The sequence below is a fragment of the Papaver somniferum genome, chromosome 8 (genome assembly GCF_003573695.1).
Source record: "Papaver somniferum cultivar HN1 chromosome 8, ASM357369v1, whole genome shotgun sequence".
Lineage (NCBI taxonomy): Eukaryota > Viridiplantae > Streptophyta > Magnoliopsida > Ranunculales > Papaveraceae > Papaver > Papaver somniferum.
In genome coordinates this window covers 114,724,820-114,743,873 of record NC_039365.1, presented here as the reverse complement: position 1 = coordinate 114,743,873, position 19,054 = coordinate 114,724,820, and the positions used below count along the sequence as shown (strand labels likewise).

General features: G+C 34.9%; 1 protein-coding gene across 1 annotated transcript; it reads right to left on the bottom strand.

Annotated features, from left to right (window-relative positions):
• Nucleotides 1-1,877: 1,877 nt before the first annotated feature.
• On the bottom strand, nt 1,878-3,994 carry LOC113302701 (E3 ubiquitin-protein ligase AIRP2-like). Its single transcript, XM_026551639.1, has 5 exons — nt 3,713-3,994; nt 3,197-3,359; nt 2,786-2,852; nt 2,414-2,651; nt 1,878-2,313 (listed from the first exon to the last, which is right to left on the bottom strand). The coding sequence occupies exons 1-5, from the start codon at nt 3,799-3,801 to the stop codon at nt 2,103-2,105; spliced, it is 768 nt and encodes a 255-aa protein (XP_026407424.1). The 5' UTR covers nt 3,802-3,994; the 3' UTR covers nt 1,878-2,102.
• Nucleotides 3,995-19,054: the final 15,060 nt, after the last annotated feature.

Here is a 19,054-nt window from a genome sequence, read left to right as displayed (position 1 = left end):
TTAGACTCTACATTAACTGTTTTTAATTTTAACTTGCAGTCATTTAGAAGATTGTAATCTTCCCATTCTGAAAGATCCAAAATACGAAGATATATAGCTTCAACTACATTCCTGGCTATGTAAACCAGATACATAGCCAAATGATGATCAAGTTGGAAGATTTAGCAATCCCAGCCTTATTTATCTGATACGAACTTCAGTACCAAACCTAGGATGATAATAAGCAATATAAAATAGCAACAATACCCATTGTTATTCCAGCGCAACTCTTCCAAGCATGTATATGATATGCCGTCCACTTTGTCCAGTTCTTGGTAACTCTCTAAAGGAGATCCATTCTTTATGAAGGCTTTCACAAGTGAAGGATAAAATTCCCCCATCAAACTCTGAAATATCTGTGTAGTCTTGGAACCCTTCTTCCTTGTGGCAGCAGTAGTGGAGGTGGCATCCACCAGGTGATCACCAATTTGAATATGACCAGAAATATAAGCTTTACAAGCAATTAAGATGGTTTCAGCGCGATTACGAAAATGGTCAACCACAAATTCTTGAAAATGATTTGGTGGTTTATTTAGAACACACACCATAGTCTTGCAGCTCTTAATAAACACCTTTTCATTATAATCCAAAGTTAACTTCTTCTTCCAAGGATTCAAATTCTGCAGGAGATACAGAGGTTCATTGAAATAGGGTTTTGCATTGAGAACTAGACCCTGAACAGATAACAAAACTTTAAAAATAGTTGATTGAGATGGAATCCATTTTTCATTCTTTCTGAGGCCAGCCCAAGTGTTTATAAGACTTAGACAAACAGCACCGTTTGCATACAAATTAGGGTTTATTCTATGACCGAAAGAATGATAAGAAACGCTGGGTGGCACATTAGGGTAATCTGGAGGAAATTGAATGTCGAAAAAGAATAAACCGTCATGGTAAGGTGTACCTGATGGTCCTATGATTACTGCTCGTAGTAAATCGATTCTTTCTTAGTAAACTCTAACATGGATTGAATCAGCGGGAAGATTTCTTTCTAGAATTTTCCACTCTTGCATTATTTTCTTATTACTAGTTGGTGACAAAGAAGAAGGTGATGAAAAATAACGATGATCCTTGATCTCATTTCCGGTTTCAATGATATCAAAAATCCTGAACTCTCTTCTTTCATTACTCTGTTGTTGTTCTTCTTCTTCTATTTCTCCTACAACTCTTATCTCTTCCAGCTCTTGATCCATTGAACTCAACCTAGCTTATTGGGTTCTTTGATTCAAGAAGTTTAGGCGAGTTAGGTTGATTATCTAGTTCTGGTTACTGCCTTGTTATAGATATCAAAGACCTTCCGTAAATGCATAAATACCCTGGCCTTTGAAAAGAACTTTTTACATTTTCAGTAGTATTTCTTGTAACTACTGCAAGACGCTAACAGCACTAATCAATTTTTCATACATGACGAATGAACTTCCTCAGTGCGATGCACATGAGTTCTGCGTTTCCTACCTTCTGCCCCAAAATTCATAGTGAGGTCCACACGGCAACACAAAAGCCGGTTATATCTGGTAATAGTGAGTTCAATTCACCACACTAGTGATGGTGACTTTAATGCCGTGGCTTAAGGAAAAAGACAAACTGAAATTAGCCTCTCTTTGGGTCTTGGCTTTAGCTTATGTATTTTTTTTTTCCTGAGTCATCCAAGATTTAACCGTTGGATGGGGATGTACTCTCGGATCAAGGTTTTTAATGTTGGGTTTCCCGTAAAACTGATTTTGTTGTGGTAAGATGAAAATTTGGAGTTGGATGTGGCTGCTATGTCAATTTTGATATAGCAGCTACACAGCCAACATGGAGTAACATGAATTAAGTAAAACAAAGAAAAACATCAATTGAACAGAGAAAAGATGCATTGACAGAAATCGAAGTAATTTCGACAATTATTTACTCTTGGAGTGTTTCTACATGAAGCCTTTACGCTAATCTACGCAACTGTAACATGGATTCTGACTATTACTTGTAAGAACCATGTCGAACAAGTACTTGGCATATGACTCTTATATACATATTGGTTATTAGCCTCTTTCCTATACATCATCTTTCAAACCCAAATCTGATTAAATAAGATATTCGTAATACCTCATGTAAAGTCCATCTGTTACATCTCGAGGCAGATTATGAACGTAGTAGTAGAGACGCGATAATTCCTCTTTAGCTACAGTTTCTGAATCAACAAAATCATCATTGGCCGTAAGAACCCATAAATCTCTTGAACTGACTCTCTTTAGGCTGCCCCGACAAAAAGGGCATGATTCTGATCTAGTATTCCTGTTGGTCAAAGATCATGAAGAAAGACCTTTATTAGTTAGGAAATCTCAAGGGATAAATTATGTGTTTGAAATGTAAGAATGAAACAGAATGCAGTTACCAGTCGCGGTAGCATTTAATACACATAGAATGGCAGCAATTAGGCAAGACCATTTTAGCACAAGGTTCCATACAAATCCCACATTCAGTTTCTCTCTCTACATCGATGTCGGAGAGCTTCCTTCTCTCTTCCAACCTACTCATTCTCCCAAACATCTCAACAGACCTACCTTTCTCCATTGTAGTATCTAGCTCCGTCAAATTACCTTGCAGTTGCTCAAGAGAAGGTAGCACCACAGCTGCAAATTTCCAGTCAGGCCTTTTTTGTTAAGCTAAGCAACATAAGGCAACAAGTAAACTAACTACAGTAAGAACAAGGCAATTCAATTCCTACATTTGAAGTATCAGAAAGACAATCCTATATCCTACTAACCGTAAAATTCCATAACACTTGCTGTCCTTCCAGAAGAAGACATGTTCACCCTTCCATCTGGATATACCTGGGGAATCATGAGATTAACCAACACAAATGCAAAATTTAGAATTTCCATAAGAGTAATTGCTACAGAGTACAGAACCATATAAAGTAAACTCCTCTAGTTGTCCCACATAAAGAAAACCTCGTAGAGGCACTTTTAGGATAGCTACTTTTCTTATACAATCTTTTTTCACTTCTATTAATGATTTTCAAGGGATTTAATGTACTACCATCAGAACAACAATTACATTGGTCTTGCTTGTTTTAGAACTGTGTCAACATTCATTCGCGCATATTTATATACTGTAACTTACATAGACTAAAACAGTTAAATACGAACCACACACTCGATTAACAACAACACACCTTGTATATGAGTATACGGAAGAGACTGGAATATCTTGGAAGTAAACATGTACAAGTATAATCCATCCATTGAAGCAAATACAAGTAAAGCGGTGCTATATGATCATACGCCAGTTTCATCTGAAGATATGCTCCATCTTTAGCTCTTGGAATTGCAGCTGCCCTATCATCCCCAATTACAAATTCCACAACAACCAATCAGTTTCCAATAAAAAGACATCAGAAATCCACAAGAAACAGTTCAACCAATCAATATAGTAACAAACAAAAACCCAGAACTGGGTTCACCAGAAACATGAAAAAGAAAAAGCAAAAACCCTTAAAAGGGAGTTTCAGGAACACATAAGACCTAAAACCATAAGAAAATTCAACCACCAAACAGGGTATTTACAAAGTGGATTTTGGATTTTTCTCTATAATCAATCTATTGATCATACCGAAAATCAAAGACATTAAAAATCAAGATACAAAATTAAATAAATTTTAATAGTTTAAGAAAAACCCTTTATAACTTACAAAGAATTAGCGTGCTGAACATCGGCCTCCAAGACTTTGAGAGAATCACCATAGAAAGACTTAGTTAACTGATGATAAAACAATTCCATTCTCTTAATCTTGGTTTTGTGTTGTTTTGTTAATTTATAGAAGATATAAACACAGAGAGGTAGAGGAGTTCAGAGAAATAGATGGATAAGCCTAAATAATCAATCTGTTATAGATAGAATTGGGGATTTAAATATTGAGGGAGTTAGACAACTGGTTGGTCTTGGGATTTGACTTCTTGAAGCAGCTCAAGAATCTTTCACAACTTTGAGGCAATAAAAGAGAGATGCATCTTAAGTGGTATATAGTAAGTCTTTTGTTTAAAGGGGTATTTAAGTCATTATCTATATTGATGTCGTTTTGTCATCCTTTTGACGAGTATTCTTTTTCAGCTTTGGTACACGTACCCAGCTTATGCACCGTGATATGCAGCGAGAGGGGATCGGAAAGTCAGGATCCCCTCTCAATATCGTGATAGGGAATGGGGCAGAAATGGGTTCCATTCTCCTCTTCACACGGTGCGGTGCACGTAAATCACGGTCCACCGATCATTTTTGATTCTTTTTTGCCATCATCAACCTTGTTTCGGCAGTCAATATGATTGCTACGGTTGAGCTAACTTTTAAAAAATACTAGGAAATTGATCAACTAACTCGAGTCTCTGCACGAAAATAATTTTTCCTTTGTGTTGCATGGGTGTTGTTGATCGCCCTCTTTTTGACCAAAGGGCAGGTGAAGATAAATCCTAGAATCAGGATCCGAGATTCAGACTTAAGCATTAATTAGGTGGGAGTTTAGCATATTTAATGATTTCATATTTGAAAGTCTACTGCTGCCTGCCTGCCTGACTGATCACATTGATTACCCCCTTGTTATTGTTAGAGATTGTGTTATTATGGCGCGTGAGCTCACCAGTCCCGTTAAGAGCAAGTCTTATGGTGAAATCCAAACTATTTCAAGTGTGGGAAAACCATGAAATGTCAAATCTAGTGGTTTCCAAGTTGGAATCTTCCACAGAAAATCCAAGCAAGGTTCCACGGTTTCGTGAAAGGGTTCGTGGAATCCATTTGAATGCCAATAAGAATAGCGTTAAACGCAATTAAGAATGGAGTTAAAAAAATGCAATTAAGAATTGCGTTTTTTTTTATCCGTAGATTTAAAATGAGTTGTTCAAATCTAACGGCTAAAAAAAAGCTTCATTCTTAATTGCGTTTTTTTAGCTCCATTCTTAATTGCGTTTTTTTTATCCGTAAATTTAAAATAAGTTGTTGAAATCTAACGGTTGAAAAAAAAACTTCATTCTTAATTGTGTTCTTTTAGCTCCATTCTTAATTGCGTTTTTTTAGCTCCATTAAGAATAGCGTTTTTTTTTATCCGTAGATTTAAAATGAGTTGTTGAAATCTAACGGCTGAAAAAAAGCTCCATTCTTAATTGTGTTTTTTTAGCTCCATTTTTAATTGCGTTTTTTAGCTCCATTAAGAATAACGTTTCTACTATTCCACCATTACACTTGCGCTTCCATCCACAGTTCCAAATGCTGAGGTGGCGTGGAAGATGGAAGATGGATGGATTCCACCATAAAACTTACTCTAACGATGAAGAAGAGGTCGTTGGAACTTGGAATATGTTGCAAAGGCTAAAAGCAGTTAGGCGGTTACGGTTCAGTGTCATTGGTGAGCTCATTCGGTATATGAGTATCACCTTTTCATCATTGTGAATATGACATTTAGCATATTCTTCTGATTCAATTATTCTTCAAATCCATTTTGGTTTGTTTATATAAATCCTCCCGGCCTATGCCGTTTATTTGAGTTCTATAATTTTCTTCCACCAATATAGAAGGAGTATGGGGTATTCAAAGTATGTTAAAATACTAAATTACCTTTCAGAAGATAATCCAACTAATCTGGAAGATAATGTTGACCCTTTCTTTGGAAACTATGTTTGTAATGTTTCAGGTTCCACTATGTGCCTAACTGCATGCATATCTCAAGAGCCTGACTTTTATCCTAGCTTGACGTGTTATTATTGTTCTCTAAAGGGTCATGAACTTTCAAGGTGTTACAAATACAAACACCAACGAAGGAACGTCAACAAACTTCAACGAAGAGAAAATCATTTAGCAAGGAAGCTTAAACTTGCCCAGATGACCGCTGAGGTATGTAGGATTTTATCTTCGTCTAAGAAGTTAGTTTCCAAGGATAAACAAAGACCATTAGAGAAGAAAGTATGGTCAAGTATTTTTGAAAGACAGAGGTCTGTGGATTCCTCTCAAGAGGGAAATGGTGGAAAAATTGTTGTTCACCACAACGCAACTTGATCGTGTTGTATTTGAAATCTTGTCTCATGTGCCTGATCAAAAGAGACAATGATTTTGTACCTCTCAGTCTTTAGGAAAAGTTTTTTTCTTTTCTTTTTCCTTTTAGGAATTCCCTTCTATCAATAAAACAGGGTTATTATCGACAATTCTACTCTTCATAGGTTTGTGAGTTGGTCGTGTACGAACCTGTTTAAAGGTTTCGAAATCCTACATTCCTTTTTCATTCTCTGTAACCTCTTTTTTATCTCAAGACTACTTGTTGAGAAAATTGTGATTTCCTCTCACAAACCCACACGTGTATGGATACTCCAAGCATGATGTCTTCTGATGGAAAAGATGTTAATATGATTGTTAATCCATCAATCATGAAGGGAAAAGAAAAATCTCCATTATCTCCAACATTGAAAAGGAAAAGAAGGAATGTGAGGAAGCCAAGAGCCGTTCCTTCAAATTCTCAAAAGTTTTCTGATGTTCTTGAAGTGTTGAAGGAGATGCAAAAGGAGATTCAACAAATAAAGGCTTTTGTGTATAAGACTGATGAGATTAAGAAGGCCCTGGTTCGACAACATCATCTAAGAAGGTCTATTGATATAAACTCCTACCTTAATGAACCTTATGTTCCAATGGTTGTTGACGACAAGGAGTTCAGGAACGATAAAGAATTCTTCAAAGGTCTTATTGCCTAGTAAATCTTCTATTTTTGTTGTTTTGTTTAGAAGAATAACTAGAGTTTGTAATAGCCATTATTGTGATTACACATAGCTATGTCCAACGTCTTCATCTTCATGTTTTTAGGTTTATTTGTTTAAATTCTAAAATCGTTTGGAAGATGATTTTTTGCAGTATTAATCTTTATGGTTTTATATATTGCAATATTGTTATGGGATATGTGTGTTTACGTCCGTGAACTTGATTGTCCCATACTTTGTCAAAAGTAAAGTCGTTCATGAGGTGATATGCATGTATTAATAAAAGAATGAATGGACTTTTGAAAAATACAAAAGTTAAGCCTATTATGTCAATTATTGATGGAAGATAGGTTAGAATCTTTTGTTTACAAGGATTATGTCTATTGATTGTCGTTATGCAAATAGTGATGGAAATTATAATGAATCCTTGTGTATTCCGCAGTATTGATCTTTCCTGATCCATATTTTTGTGTACATACTGTGTTATTCCATAAGGTGTCTTATGTTGAGCTCTATCGACCGAGTCATTGTTTTGACATAGTTTTTGTTCCATGAGATACTTTATGTCGAGCATGACCAATAAATTGATTACTTTTATGATTAGTTAGTTGTGTATTTCAATTAGATTAATTATGGGATTTCTTGTGATTAATCTAATTGAGTGTTTTTAAGTCTCCATAAGTTTACTTATGTTGAGCATGTTTGATTAAATTAATCATAAGTTCTCTTATGGTTAATTTAATTGAATATTTTGGATTCAATTCATACTTGTATGTGATTTGTTATGTCCAAAGAAATCCTTTTTTTTTTTTGAAATTAAGGTCGCTCTTGTTGTTCTTTCGGGAATGACATTTTATGGGGGAGAGTTCTAAATTGAACTTGTGCTTAATTGCCAAATCTTTGTGGGGAGTGCGACTGTGGAATATTATAGGGGTTATCTTGTATCTTTATATACTCCTTGATGAATGCATTTATCTTCGGCTTTATGATTGCATATAAATAAGATGATATATGCTTTCTTTTGGTCATGAAATGTCTCTTTCAGAAATTTCATTAGGATCTCGTTCTTGTACCTTTGCCAATTTCGAATCATTATGTAAGGGGGAATGGTTTCCATGTGAGATGGATAATTGACTAAGAGGGAGTGACATATCACCATAGTATTGTTGTTAAAGTTGTGATACAATTGAACTTTGACGCTGTGTAATGATACTATGACATTGTATAACAATGATTGAGAACTCTTGTTTTCTCGTTGTTATAGCTACGGATTTTCAACAACGATGATGCTAAACTTAAAACCTTTGGGATCATTGGAGTACTTGGAAGTGACGAAGATTTCGAGTAATGTTGAAGATTAGGAATGTGGAATAGGAGCTAGAAAAGTTTATTTATATATTTTTTGTATTCCATATGTATTGATAGTTTTGTCACTAAAATTGACAAAGGGGGAGATTGTTAGAGCATTGCTTGGTCGAACTCGCATGCGTTGATATCTCAAGAATGTTTGTCAATGTTAGTGATCAAAACTATAAGTCTTGATTTCTAGTCTACTATAGCTAAGGTCTCGAACTAGGATAGAAAGTGTAATTGATCTTAAGAACTCCATGGAAATCATCATACAAGACGAAGGACTACTCAAGGAACTGGTGGATCTTCATCGACTAAAAGGTATATGGAGACTTGAACTTATCTATCACTCAAAAGTCTATTTATCTCCTATCTTGAGACAAAAGTCGTTTTGCTATATAGACTTAGATTGTACACATTTGGTATTTCGAGCCGAGTTTATCTCTCCTATCTATTTCTCGAAATATGTGTTGGTAAGCTTTCGCTTTAGCCAAGTTCATCTTTACCCAGTGACGAAAGTCTTGTTATGTTTCAATCACTTTGAAAATTGCTCTGACGAAAAATGGTTTGTGAATAACAACTATATAACGTCCTCTGAGAATGTTTCGATGATTGAAATGAGAGTTTAGATTATATAACCATTGGAGGATATAAGAATTGTTGTGGAAACACAAATATGTATAAGTCCTTATTCCTTGAACCGAAGTTTGCGAACTTTGTTAATCAAGTGAACCGGAGTAGTGCGTGAGCTAAGTCCGCGGTCCCAGTCCGCGAACTGGCGAAGTTCTCAAACTCGAGAATTTCTACTGGAGTTTGTAAACTCCATCCGGGAACTTAAGTCCGCGAACCCAGTCCTTGAACTTAAGTAGGGTATATCTAAAAACGATGTTTGTGAACTTATTCATATAAACTAAAGAATGCAATTGCAAACCGTGGCTATATAGTTCATGAACCGATTCAAGTGAATCACATCGTTTTTGCTTCAATTGTGTCTTGTATAGTACATAAGATTTCCTTGCAATTGAATAACTCTATAACTAGCTCATTTGAGTCATTTGAACTAGTTATGGTGAAGAAGAATATGGTTGATATGAAAGTGATCATATGGCTAACCATTTGGTTAACTATTGTTGAACCAACTAATGTACAAGTTTGGGTACGGTTACACACGCCTAGAAACGTGCATTTCATTTGTGTATAACAAGCTATGTTTTCGATCTAACGGTTGATAAATATTAACTTGAATCTAATCAGGTTTTCATCTAACGGTAAATATTTAATGCTTTGTTAACAAGCTAACATTGATTGCTAACCCTGATTTGAAAGACTATATAAGGGAGAACTCTAGAAACTGGGAAACCTAATCCCCACACATTCTGTGTGATACTAGTTGTGCTAATCTAGAGTCGATTCTTCTTTAACCTTTGGCTTCTTCTTCTAAACTAGGTTAACGACTTAAAGACTTCATTGGGATTGTGAAGCCATACCGATACTACTTTCTTGTAGTTGTGTGATCTGATCTTGTTGTTTCTATCGTCCGATTACAATTATAATAATTGGGTTTAGATTTCTATCTCCGATAGGCAAGATAAAAAGTAATCACAAACATCTTCGTCTCATCGTTTGTGATTCCACAACATCTTTTTTCGCTGCGTCGATTAAGATTTTTGTGAGGTGATTGATAATACTAGGTTTTTCTTCGGGAATATAAGTCCGGATTATCAATTGGTTCATGTTCACCTTGATTTATCAAAATACGGAACAAAAATCGTAGGTATATTCGCGGGAGACAGATTTATCTATTACTGTAGACTTTTCTGTGTGATGCAGATTTGTTTACTAAAGTCTCCGACTTTGGGTCGTAGAAACTCTTGGCTGTGGGTGAGATCATCTAAGGGAATCAAATACTTAGTATCCTGCTGGGATCAGAGACGTAAGAGCATAACTGTACCTTGGATCAGTGTGAGATTGGTTGGGGTTCAACTACACTCCAGACCGAAGTTAGTTTGGAGTAGGCTAGTGTCTGTAGTGGCTTAATACAATGTGTGTTCAATCTGGACTAGGTCCCGGGGTTTTTCTGCATTTGCGGTTTCCTCGTTAACAAAATTCTGGTGTCTATGTTATTTCTTTTCTGCATTATATTTTGTTATATAATTGAAATATCACAGGTTGTGCATTGTTCAATCAATTAGAATATCCTACCTTTTGGTTGTTGATTTAAATTGATTGACACTTGGATATTGGTCTTTGGTACCATCCAAGTTATCTCTCTTTGATAAAACTCGCAGATTTCTATTTGCTTGAGTATAGATCCAATCGAGAGATTGAGATACAAAACTCTTTGATGTACTTTTATCTAGATTGAGCCTGACTGTCTAGTTGATTCTCTAGAAAGTATATTGGAGTTTGTCTATACAAATTGCTAAGCGATAGATTGGGTGTGGTTGTTAGACCCCCGCTTTTTCACTCATCAATATGATGTGGAAAATTAATAACTCTAAAAAAGATTGGGCATTGTTTTTTCAGGATAAATATAAAGATAAAAATGGGCAATGGAGCTCAAAGTGGCAGTTATCTTCAGTGTGGCCAGGATTGAAATGGGCTTGGGAAACCCTCAAAGAAGATATTAGGTGGAGAATATGTGATGGTAAACAAATATCTGTCTGGTTTGATAACTGGATTGATGGGTGCACATTAATAGATAAAATTGGTTACACTTCATTTGTGAATGACAATATTCTCTTGAAAATTTCTGATATCATATCTGATGGTTTTTGGTCTGTGTCTACTGAGCTTCAACAGATAGTTCAAAATATGCAATTACTTGAGATTTGTGGTGGAGAAGATGTCTTAATATGGACAGGGAACTTAAAAGGTAAATTTTCTGTGCCTGAGGCTTTAAACAAAATTAGACATAAAGAACATGAAGTAAATTGGTCTAAGCATATATGGAATTCTTTTCATCATCCTTCTACTGCCAGTAATTTATGGAAGATCATTCAAGGTGTTTACACAGATGATACTACAATGGTTAGCAATGGGTATGAAATTGTATCAAGATACTGCATTTGTGAGTCTGAATAAGATAGTACGCAACATTTACTGTGGGAATGCAGTTTTAGTATTGATATATGAAGGTGGATTTTCTTAATATTCAAAATTGTCCTGCCTAAATCTCTTGATGATATCTGGAGAAATGCTTCAAACTGCATCCCTCTAATTAAACAGGTATGGATAACTGTTGCTTGCACCTTTCTTAAGGAATTATGGTTCCAGAAGAACAAGAAATTCTTTGAAAATGTTAAACAAATTCTCAGGCTTTTAAATGCAGAATTATCAAATTGGTAAATGAAGGGGGATTGAGGATTACATGGACCAAATGGAATCAAGCATATGATAATGAAATAATAACAAGATTTGATTTGGGAACTAGATATTCTAAATTTAAGCTCATTAAAAGATGCCAATGGAATCCACCTGAAATTGGTTTTGTTATGTTCTGCTGTGATGGATCTTCATTTGGAAATCCTGGTGTTACAGACGTTGGAGTGGTTGTAAGCGATTCAGATTGTCAGATGGTTCAACTCTATCTGAAGGTATTGGGATTGCTTCAAATTATTTGGCAGAAACTTATGGTGTCATGAGTGCAATGGAATTAGCAGTTCAATGGAAGATGCAGAACATCATAATTGTGTCAGACTACAAAAACAGTAATTACAGAATTTGTTCAAGGAAATGTCCCCTGGTTTATTAAAGGAAGATGGTTGAAAGCTATAAGTCAGTTTAAACAAATAAGGAATATGCATTGTTACATGGAGGTCAATTTCTCAGCAGATAATATTGCCAAAAGGGGTGCTTCACTAGCTGCAGGTGAAAGGCAGATTCACATTGGTAGGCCTCCGTTTTTTCCTAGGATTGAAATGCCAAATGTTGATTACTAAAAATTCCGTTAATAAAAGTTTATCTTGTCTTGAAGTTTACTTTTCTGTCTATTTGTTTGAACAATGAGCTCTGTTATTTGAGTTGTAAAATTTTCCATTGATAAATGAAATTATGTGATTTCAGGAAAAAAAAAAAAAAAGGAATATAGGTGAACCAATTCTAAACTTGTTTGGAAGTGTGGTGTAACCAATTCCAAGAATGTAAATATGAATAAGGATTTACAGTGAAAAGATGTCAACATACTTTGAACACGTACAATAACTCTTATCTTTTATTGTTCAAATATATTCCTTATTACTCAAGGAATATCTTTTATTACTTTGAGAATCTTTTAATTAAGATTTTTGGTTTTATATGCTTTAATTACTAGAAATTAAACGCATATCTCTAGAGAATAAAAATTAGTAATGTGCATTTACTAATTGGAGATTTTCTATTGAGAAATTTCGGAAATTTTGGCAAGCATTTATTGGAATTAGGAAAACCGAATTTTGTTATTCATTGCATATCTTGAGAGTATTTTTGGTTTTGGAAATTCCTTGGTGTCCAAACATCCTTGATCTATAAATACCTAAGTTTGCATTTCTAGCAAACTATCCTAAGAGCCAGGCAAACTTCATTATGTTGTTTCTGGTTAAGCCGTCTAATCGGAGAGGAAAGTATCCTAATTAAGTGAAATCTCTTATGACCACTCATTTAAAGACTTTTGTGGGATCAAGAAGCTTTACGAGTACCGTTGGTGTGAAACTAAATAATTGCAGTGTTATTAGTTTTTGATTAATTTGATTGACTAACGGTTGTTGAAAATTTGATTGCACCTAGTTTGTTTATTCTTGGGAATCTTCTCTTCTGATATAAGATTCACTCAAACTAGATAGAAGTATCGATGGGATTTTTAGAACTGTTTGTAGATATAAAGATATCTTGTGATAATCCATTGTTAACAGACTCCGTTCTGTGTGTGATTGATCACAAGAGATTCAAGTGGTGTTTTACAGGTGTTTATTGAAGATCAAAGAAGATTTGAAGACGAAGAATGTTTAGCTCTCATATTTTTGGTGTGCACAAACCTTGATCGGCTGAGATCCAACTAGAATCGGATTTATTCGATTGATTAGTTGCGTGAGATCGCCGTCGCTTTATAATTTCTTGTTGAGATCTATATTGATTGATTGTGAATCTAAACTTGACTAATTTTCTAGTTATTGGATAGATTGATCTAACCAGGTAAAGGAGTTTATTAGATTAAACAGAAGAGCCTTTGCGTATGACTTGAGATATCTTTATCTTGAAAGAATCGAAAGAGTTGTTACCAAACAGATTTGTTGTTCCTTTACTGTTTGGAATACGATCCAAAGGAGTTGTTCCAGTGCGTGCACTCATCGAAGTCATAAGTGCAGGGATACTGAGGAAACTAAGTGAACTAAGGGTAGTTGCTTGGTCTCAATTATACGAAGATGGTTTAGATTTTGTATAGCGGCTTAATTACGAGAGTATTCAATTTTGGACTTGGTCCCGGAGTTTTTCTGCATTTGCAGTTTTTCTCGTTAACAAAATCTTGTTGTGTGATTTACTTTTGTTTTCCGCAATTATATTTGTTTATATAGTTTAAAGTAAACTACACAAACGTTAACTCTGATATACTTGATAGTGATCCTATAGAGTTTGGTTAAGTACAAACCTATTATTTATTTATTTTAGACAAAAATGCAAATTCAAATTAAGAATGACCCTCACTAATGCAGTGAGGAATCATGAAAAGTTAAGCTAACAAGGCTAGCTCATACCTATGGAAGTATTCCAATTACAAATAAGAGTAGAAAGTGAAATACCTTCAAATAAACTAGTTTTTAAATCCTAATTATATAAGATGCACTTAACAACCACAATCAACTGATTTAAGTGTCTCTACTTATTTAAATAGTCTATTATTCCCCTCATTCCAAATAGTCCACCAGATAGCGAAAGGAAGTATACCCCAGACTTTCTTGAACATCTTTCTGCCTTTCTTATTTCTCCATTCCCAAATGTTCGACTTCACACTCTTAGAGAAGGACCAACTCAAACCAAATGTATCAAGAAAATAATTCCATATTTTGGTCGTCTCTTTGCAATGTATAAACAGATGATCATTTGTCTCCACAGCTTCAGCACAAAACAAACAAACTGGATTCTGAATTTCATATCCAAGGTTGGAGAACCTTTATGACATAAAGTCCACACGAAGAAATATACCTTTAAGGGGACTCTGGCATTCCAAATCTGTTTGTTAGGGAAGAAAGATATCCATCTATATCGAGAGTAGAATAACAATTGGCAACCGAAAAATCCTTTGCAGATTTCCACTGCCACTGATCCGGAGCTGCAGACAAGTGTGGCTCACCAATGACTTGAAGTAACTTCACCACTTCCCCTACTTCTTCTTCTTTCATATTTCTTGTAAAATCTAAACCCCAGGTTCCATTCGCGTAAGTCATTTGAGAGACAATAACATTTTTGTTCCTATATAACTTAAAGATAGCTGGAAACCTAAACTAAAAAGTCTGAATACCATTCCACGGGTCTTTCCAGAAAAGAATGCTTTCCCCATTTTTTACTATGAACTTCGTATGTTCCTTAACATGGTCCCTATCTTTTAAGATTCCAGTTCATAAACTAGAACCAACAGTTTTAGAGAAAGAATTAGGAAGAAAATAATCAGGATTACCTCCAAACTTTTGATGAACTATTTGCCTCCAAAGAGCCCTCTTTTCATTTCCGGACCTCCAAATCCATCTACAATGAAGAGCATGATTCACTAATTTCAACTTTTTAATATCAATTCCTCCTCTATTTTTTGGAAGATTACCCTTAGACCACTTTACCCAACTTCTTTTCTTGTTAGTGCTAGAAGAACCCCAAAGAAAATTTATCATCATCCTTTCCAACTCTTTAATCACTGAAGCCGGCATAATGATCCTGCCCCCCTTTGACAAATATTTTCGTTTCCAAGTTGACAATTTTTGCTTCACTCTCTGAATGATGATATCCCAAACTGGTTTGCACTTAGATTTGCTTCCTAACAGAATTCTAATATAGTTGATAGGTAGATAAACTAGACTGCAACCAAAAATGTCAGCACAACTAGCACCATTGTGATTATCACCTATCCCTGCCACAACACTTTTCCTAAAGTTTACTTTAAGCCCAGAAATAATCTCAAAAGAAAGCAAAATATTCTTGAGATTAGCCACTTGATCTTCAATGTCATCAAGGAAAACAATTAGATCATCCGCAAATTGCAAATGATTTATCACAGTACCATGTTGTGTAACTTTAAATCCAGATAACAACCCTGAGCGGCATCTTTCTTAATCATTATGGATAACACTTCAACTATCAAAATAAAAAGAAAAGGCGAAATTGGGCCACCTTGTCTTATACCCTTATGACTTTTGAACATCTCAGTTGCCTCACCATTTATAAGCACCGCAAACCTTGCATAGGAAATACACCATTTAATCCAACTTCTCCAAACGTGACCAAAAAATCAAACTTAGCAAGAGTGAGATCAACACATTTCCAATTAATGTTATCAAAATATTTTTCAAAATCGTCTTTGCAAACCAGAACACGCTTTCCCTCCTTTTGTCTCGAGTCAATAAGCTCCGCTGCAAATTAGTATTCCATCATTGACTTGCCTCCCATACACAAACACCCCTTGGAAGTCAGAAATAATCGACGGAAGAACCAATTTCAATCTCTTAGACAAACATTTGGATATTATCTTATACACACTGCCAATAAGTCTTATAGGCCCACAATTATTAAAAGAAACAACACCACAGCATTTTGGAATCAGAGTTAGGTTGGTACAACTAAGCCTCCAATCAAGCGAACTCGTCGTTTCAAATTCCTTAACCACTGACATAAGATCATCTTTAATGATTTCCCAAGAAGATTTATAGAATTCCATTGAAAAACCGTCCGGTCCTGGCGATTTATTTGTCCCGAAATGCCAAATTACATTCTTCACTTCTTCCTAAGATAACGGCTTTTCCAGTTCCATACACTGAGTAGTGGAAATAGAGGGCATCTCTAAATCATTGAAATGAGGTCTTACCGGGTACTGTTCAGAAAAAAGTGAAGAATAAAAATCCTTGGCTTCTTTAGCAATCACCTCCTTCTCATAACATAAATCATCCCCAATTTTTAACAAATTAATCCTGTTGAGCTTGTATTTAAATGACGCAATCTGATGCAAAAATTTTGTATTTTTCTTACCTTCCTTTGCCTATTTATCTTTAGCTCTTTGAGTTAATATCCTTGCAAGATTAATAGAGACAAAAGCATGCTCAATCTTTGCTTCCTCCCTAACCATTATATCAACATCAGTAAGTAGCGCAAATTCCTCCATACTGTCAATAATATCAATTGACTCTTCTGAAGAATCAAATTTTGATTGCATTGAGCCAAAAGTTCTTTTTGCCAAGTCTTAATAAAAAACTTCAAACCTTACAGTTTTTTCGCGAAAATGAAACTTGGCTTGACTTGAAAAGAAAATCTATTCCACCATATCCTCAACTTTTCTAGAATGCAGGATGTGACAGTACAAAATTATCGAATCTGAAAGGAGACTTAGACTTACCATCTGAATTGTAATTAAGTATAATAGGTGAGTGATCAAAGATTGGCCTCTTAAGTCTGAATATATGCAAATTAGGACAATGAGAATACCAGTCAGGTGAAACTAAAAACCTATCCAACCTTTCAAGAAGAGGTGGATGTTGTGAATTTGTCCAAGTAAATCTACCCCCAGATAATGGCCATTATAGAATTCTTATTAACAAAACTTCTGAAAAACTGCCTATTAGTCAAACTCCCCCTGGTAAATTCCTTTCCTCTTGTACTAAGATAACATTTAAATCTCCACAAACAAGCCATGGATCATCATACAGTATCCTGATGTCACTGAGTTCTTACCAACATTGATTATAGTACCCTACATCAGAAGCACCATACACTGCTATGTATAACCAAACAAAAATTATCAGCAATATTTCTAAACTTAATAGACACAGATAAATCCCCTATAAGATGGTCTTCAACAACCAAAATTCCTTCCTACCACATTACAATAATTCCTCCAGAAGCACCTTCAAAAGCTAAAAACATGTAGACTCCTTATCAAAGAATCATCTACCAATTCACGCTAAGACTCAAAAATACAACAAATTGAGATATTATTCTTCATAATTGCATTACGGACAACCATAATTTTTTTATCTTGACCAAGACCTCTTAAATTCCAAGTCAAAAATTTATGATCCATTAAAACACAATTTCAACCCTATTATTTGAAAGCGTTGTATTACCTTAAAATTCCAGATTTTCTCCTTTAAAAGTACAATTAACAGCCTCAATTTGCTCCCCAATAGCTGAATTTGAAAGAGATTGATTAATTTCAGGATCATGATCGAATTGTACCAAACCATCTCCATCTTCTTCTAAAGGAATCTCCATATCGTTATGAATGGAACCATTCCTGATAATCAGGTCACGACATATCTTCCTCATATTCGGATGATCACATAAAATACCTAGCTTTTTGTTGAATTGAACGTGAAAAACAAACCTATTATCAAGTATCATACTTTGGTAGTCGTATTCTCTCGATCTCGCATTCATAGACAATCACACAAAGTGTGAATACCGATTTGTTGCATTGTCTCGACTTTGTCCAGAGATGATCACTTTCGGTAAGAGGACTTATAGGTGGATAAATAAAAGATTGTGGTGTATTTGGGTACCCTCTCCTTTTCAATTGGTATCAGAGCATGCAAACACGAAAATATCAAACAATTTGTGTTTGATGCGATCCAACCTATAAGATATGAGTCGAAATAAGAAAATAAAAGCTAAACTTATGAAGGACTCAGTTAACGTACATCAAGATGTTGAGTATAACCTCTCAAAAGGGGTCAATGGAAATTGGTCTCGTAATTCTTCTTTGAAATTAAGAATAAAGTCTATGACTGATAAATTGATTGAGAATCATGTTCAGAAAAGAATAAATCCAAAACAAAATGAACAAGTACCCAGTTCAAAGCATGTTTTGGATCCGACTCCAGTTACTAGTGAAAGATATTTTTTTTCCATTTCAGAAAGAAAGAATAACCTTGATTCACTATCCAGTTCTAATCCTGAGTTAATGGCTGGATTACAAAGGTTTTTCAACAAAGTCAAAACCTTTTCAGAAGCAGGAAAATCCATTGACAGTCTGGAAGATATCCTAGAACTTATTTTTCAACTAAATATAAAAATTTGTGTAATGAAGTAAATCTGCAAACTTCAGAGTATGAATATCTTATACAATCGCTGGAACATTCACAGATAAGGAATAAAATCCTTATAGAATACCTTCTCACAGAATCATGTCAAAAGGTATATCTTGAAAAATGTTTAGAAAAACATTTTCAAGAAGGAATGGATATCTTAAGAGGACATGTCGAAAGTCTTGAAAGAAAATTATCTGCAATTTGTTTGATGTCATATCAAGACTATCTGGGTTCGAATAAAAAGGATTACCATCCTGGGCTCAAAAAATAATCAAGAATATATTGTCTCGCAATATTCCTGATGAAAAGGATGTATCAAACACATTCGAATCCCATATGAGGATACAAGATCATGTCCCTAAAGATAAGAAGGAAGATGTTGCCTCAATGGTACTTGGCGAGAAAAACCCCTCTCACCCCAACATTTAACAATGTTGGAAAGTGCATCATTACAATGCCCAATCTTTTGATGTAAGGAAGCACAAGTATTTGGGCATCAGGAATCCTGTTAACTTCTCTTATTCAACATAGAGAGAATACACAATCTACCTAAAGATATTTAATAAATCTTCATATGAAAAAAAGTTGTCTTACAACAACTTGTGTAAACATGATGAGTTTTCTTGTCTAGAAGTATTTTTAGATACATGATTTTGAAGATTGATTCTTTTCGGAAAATCTTTATGATCTGAAAAC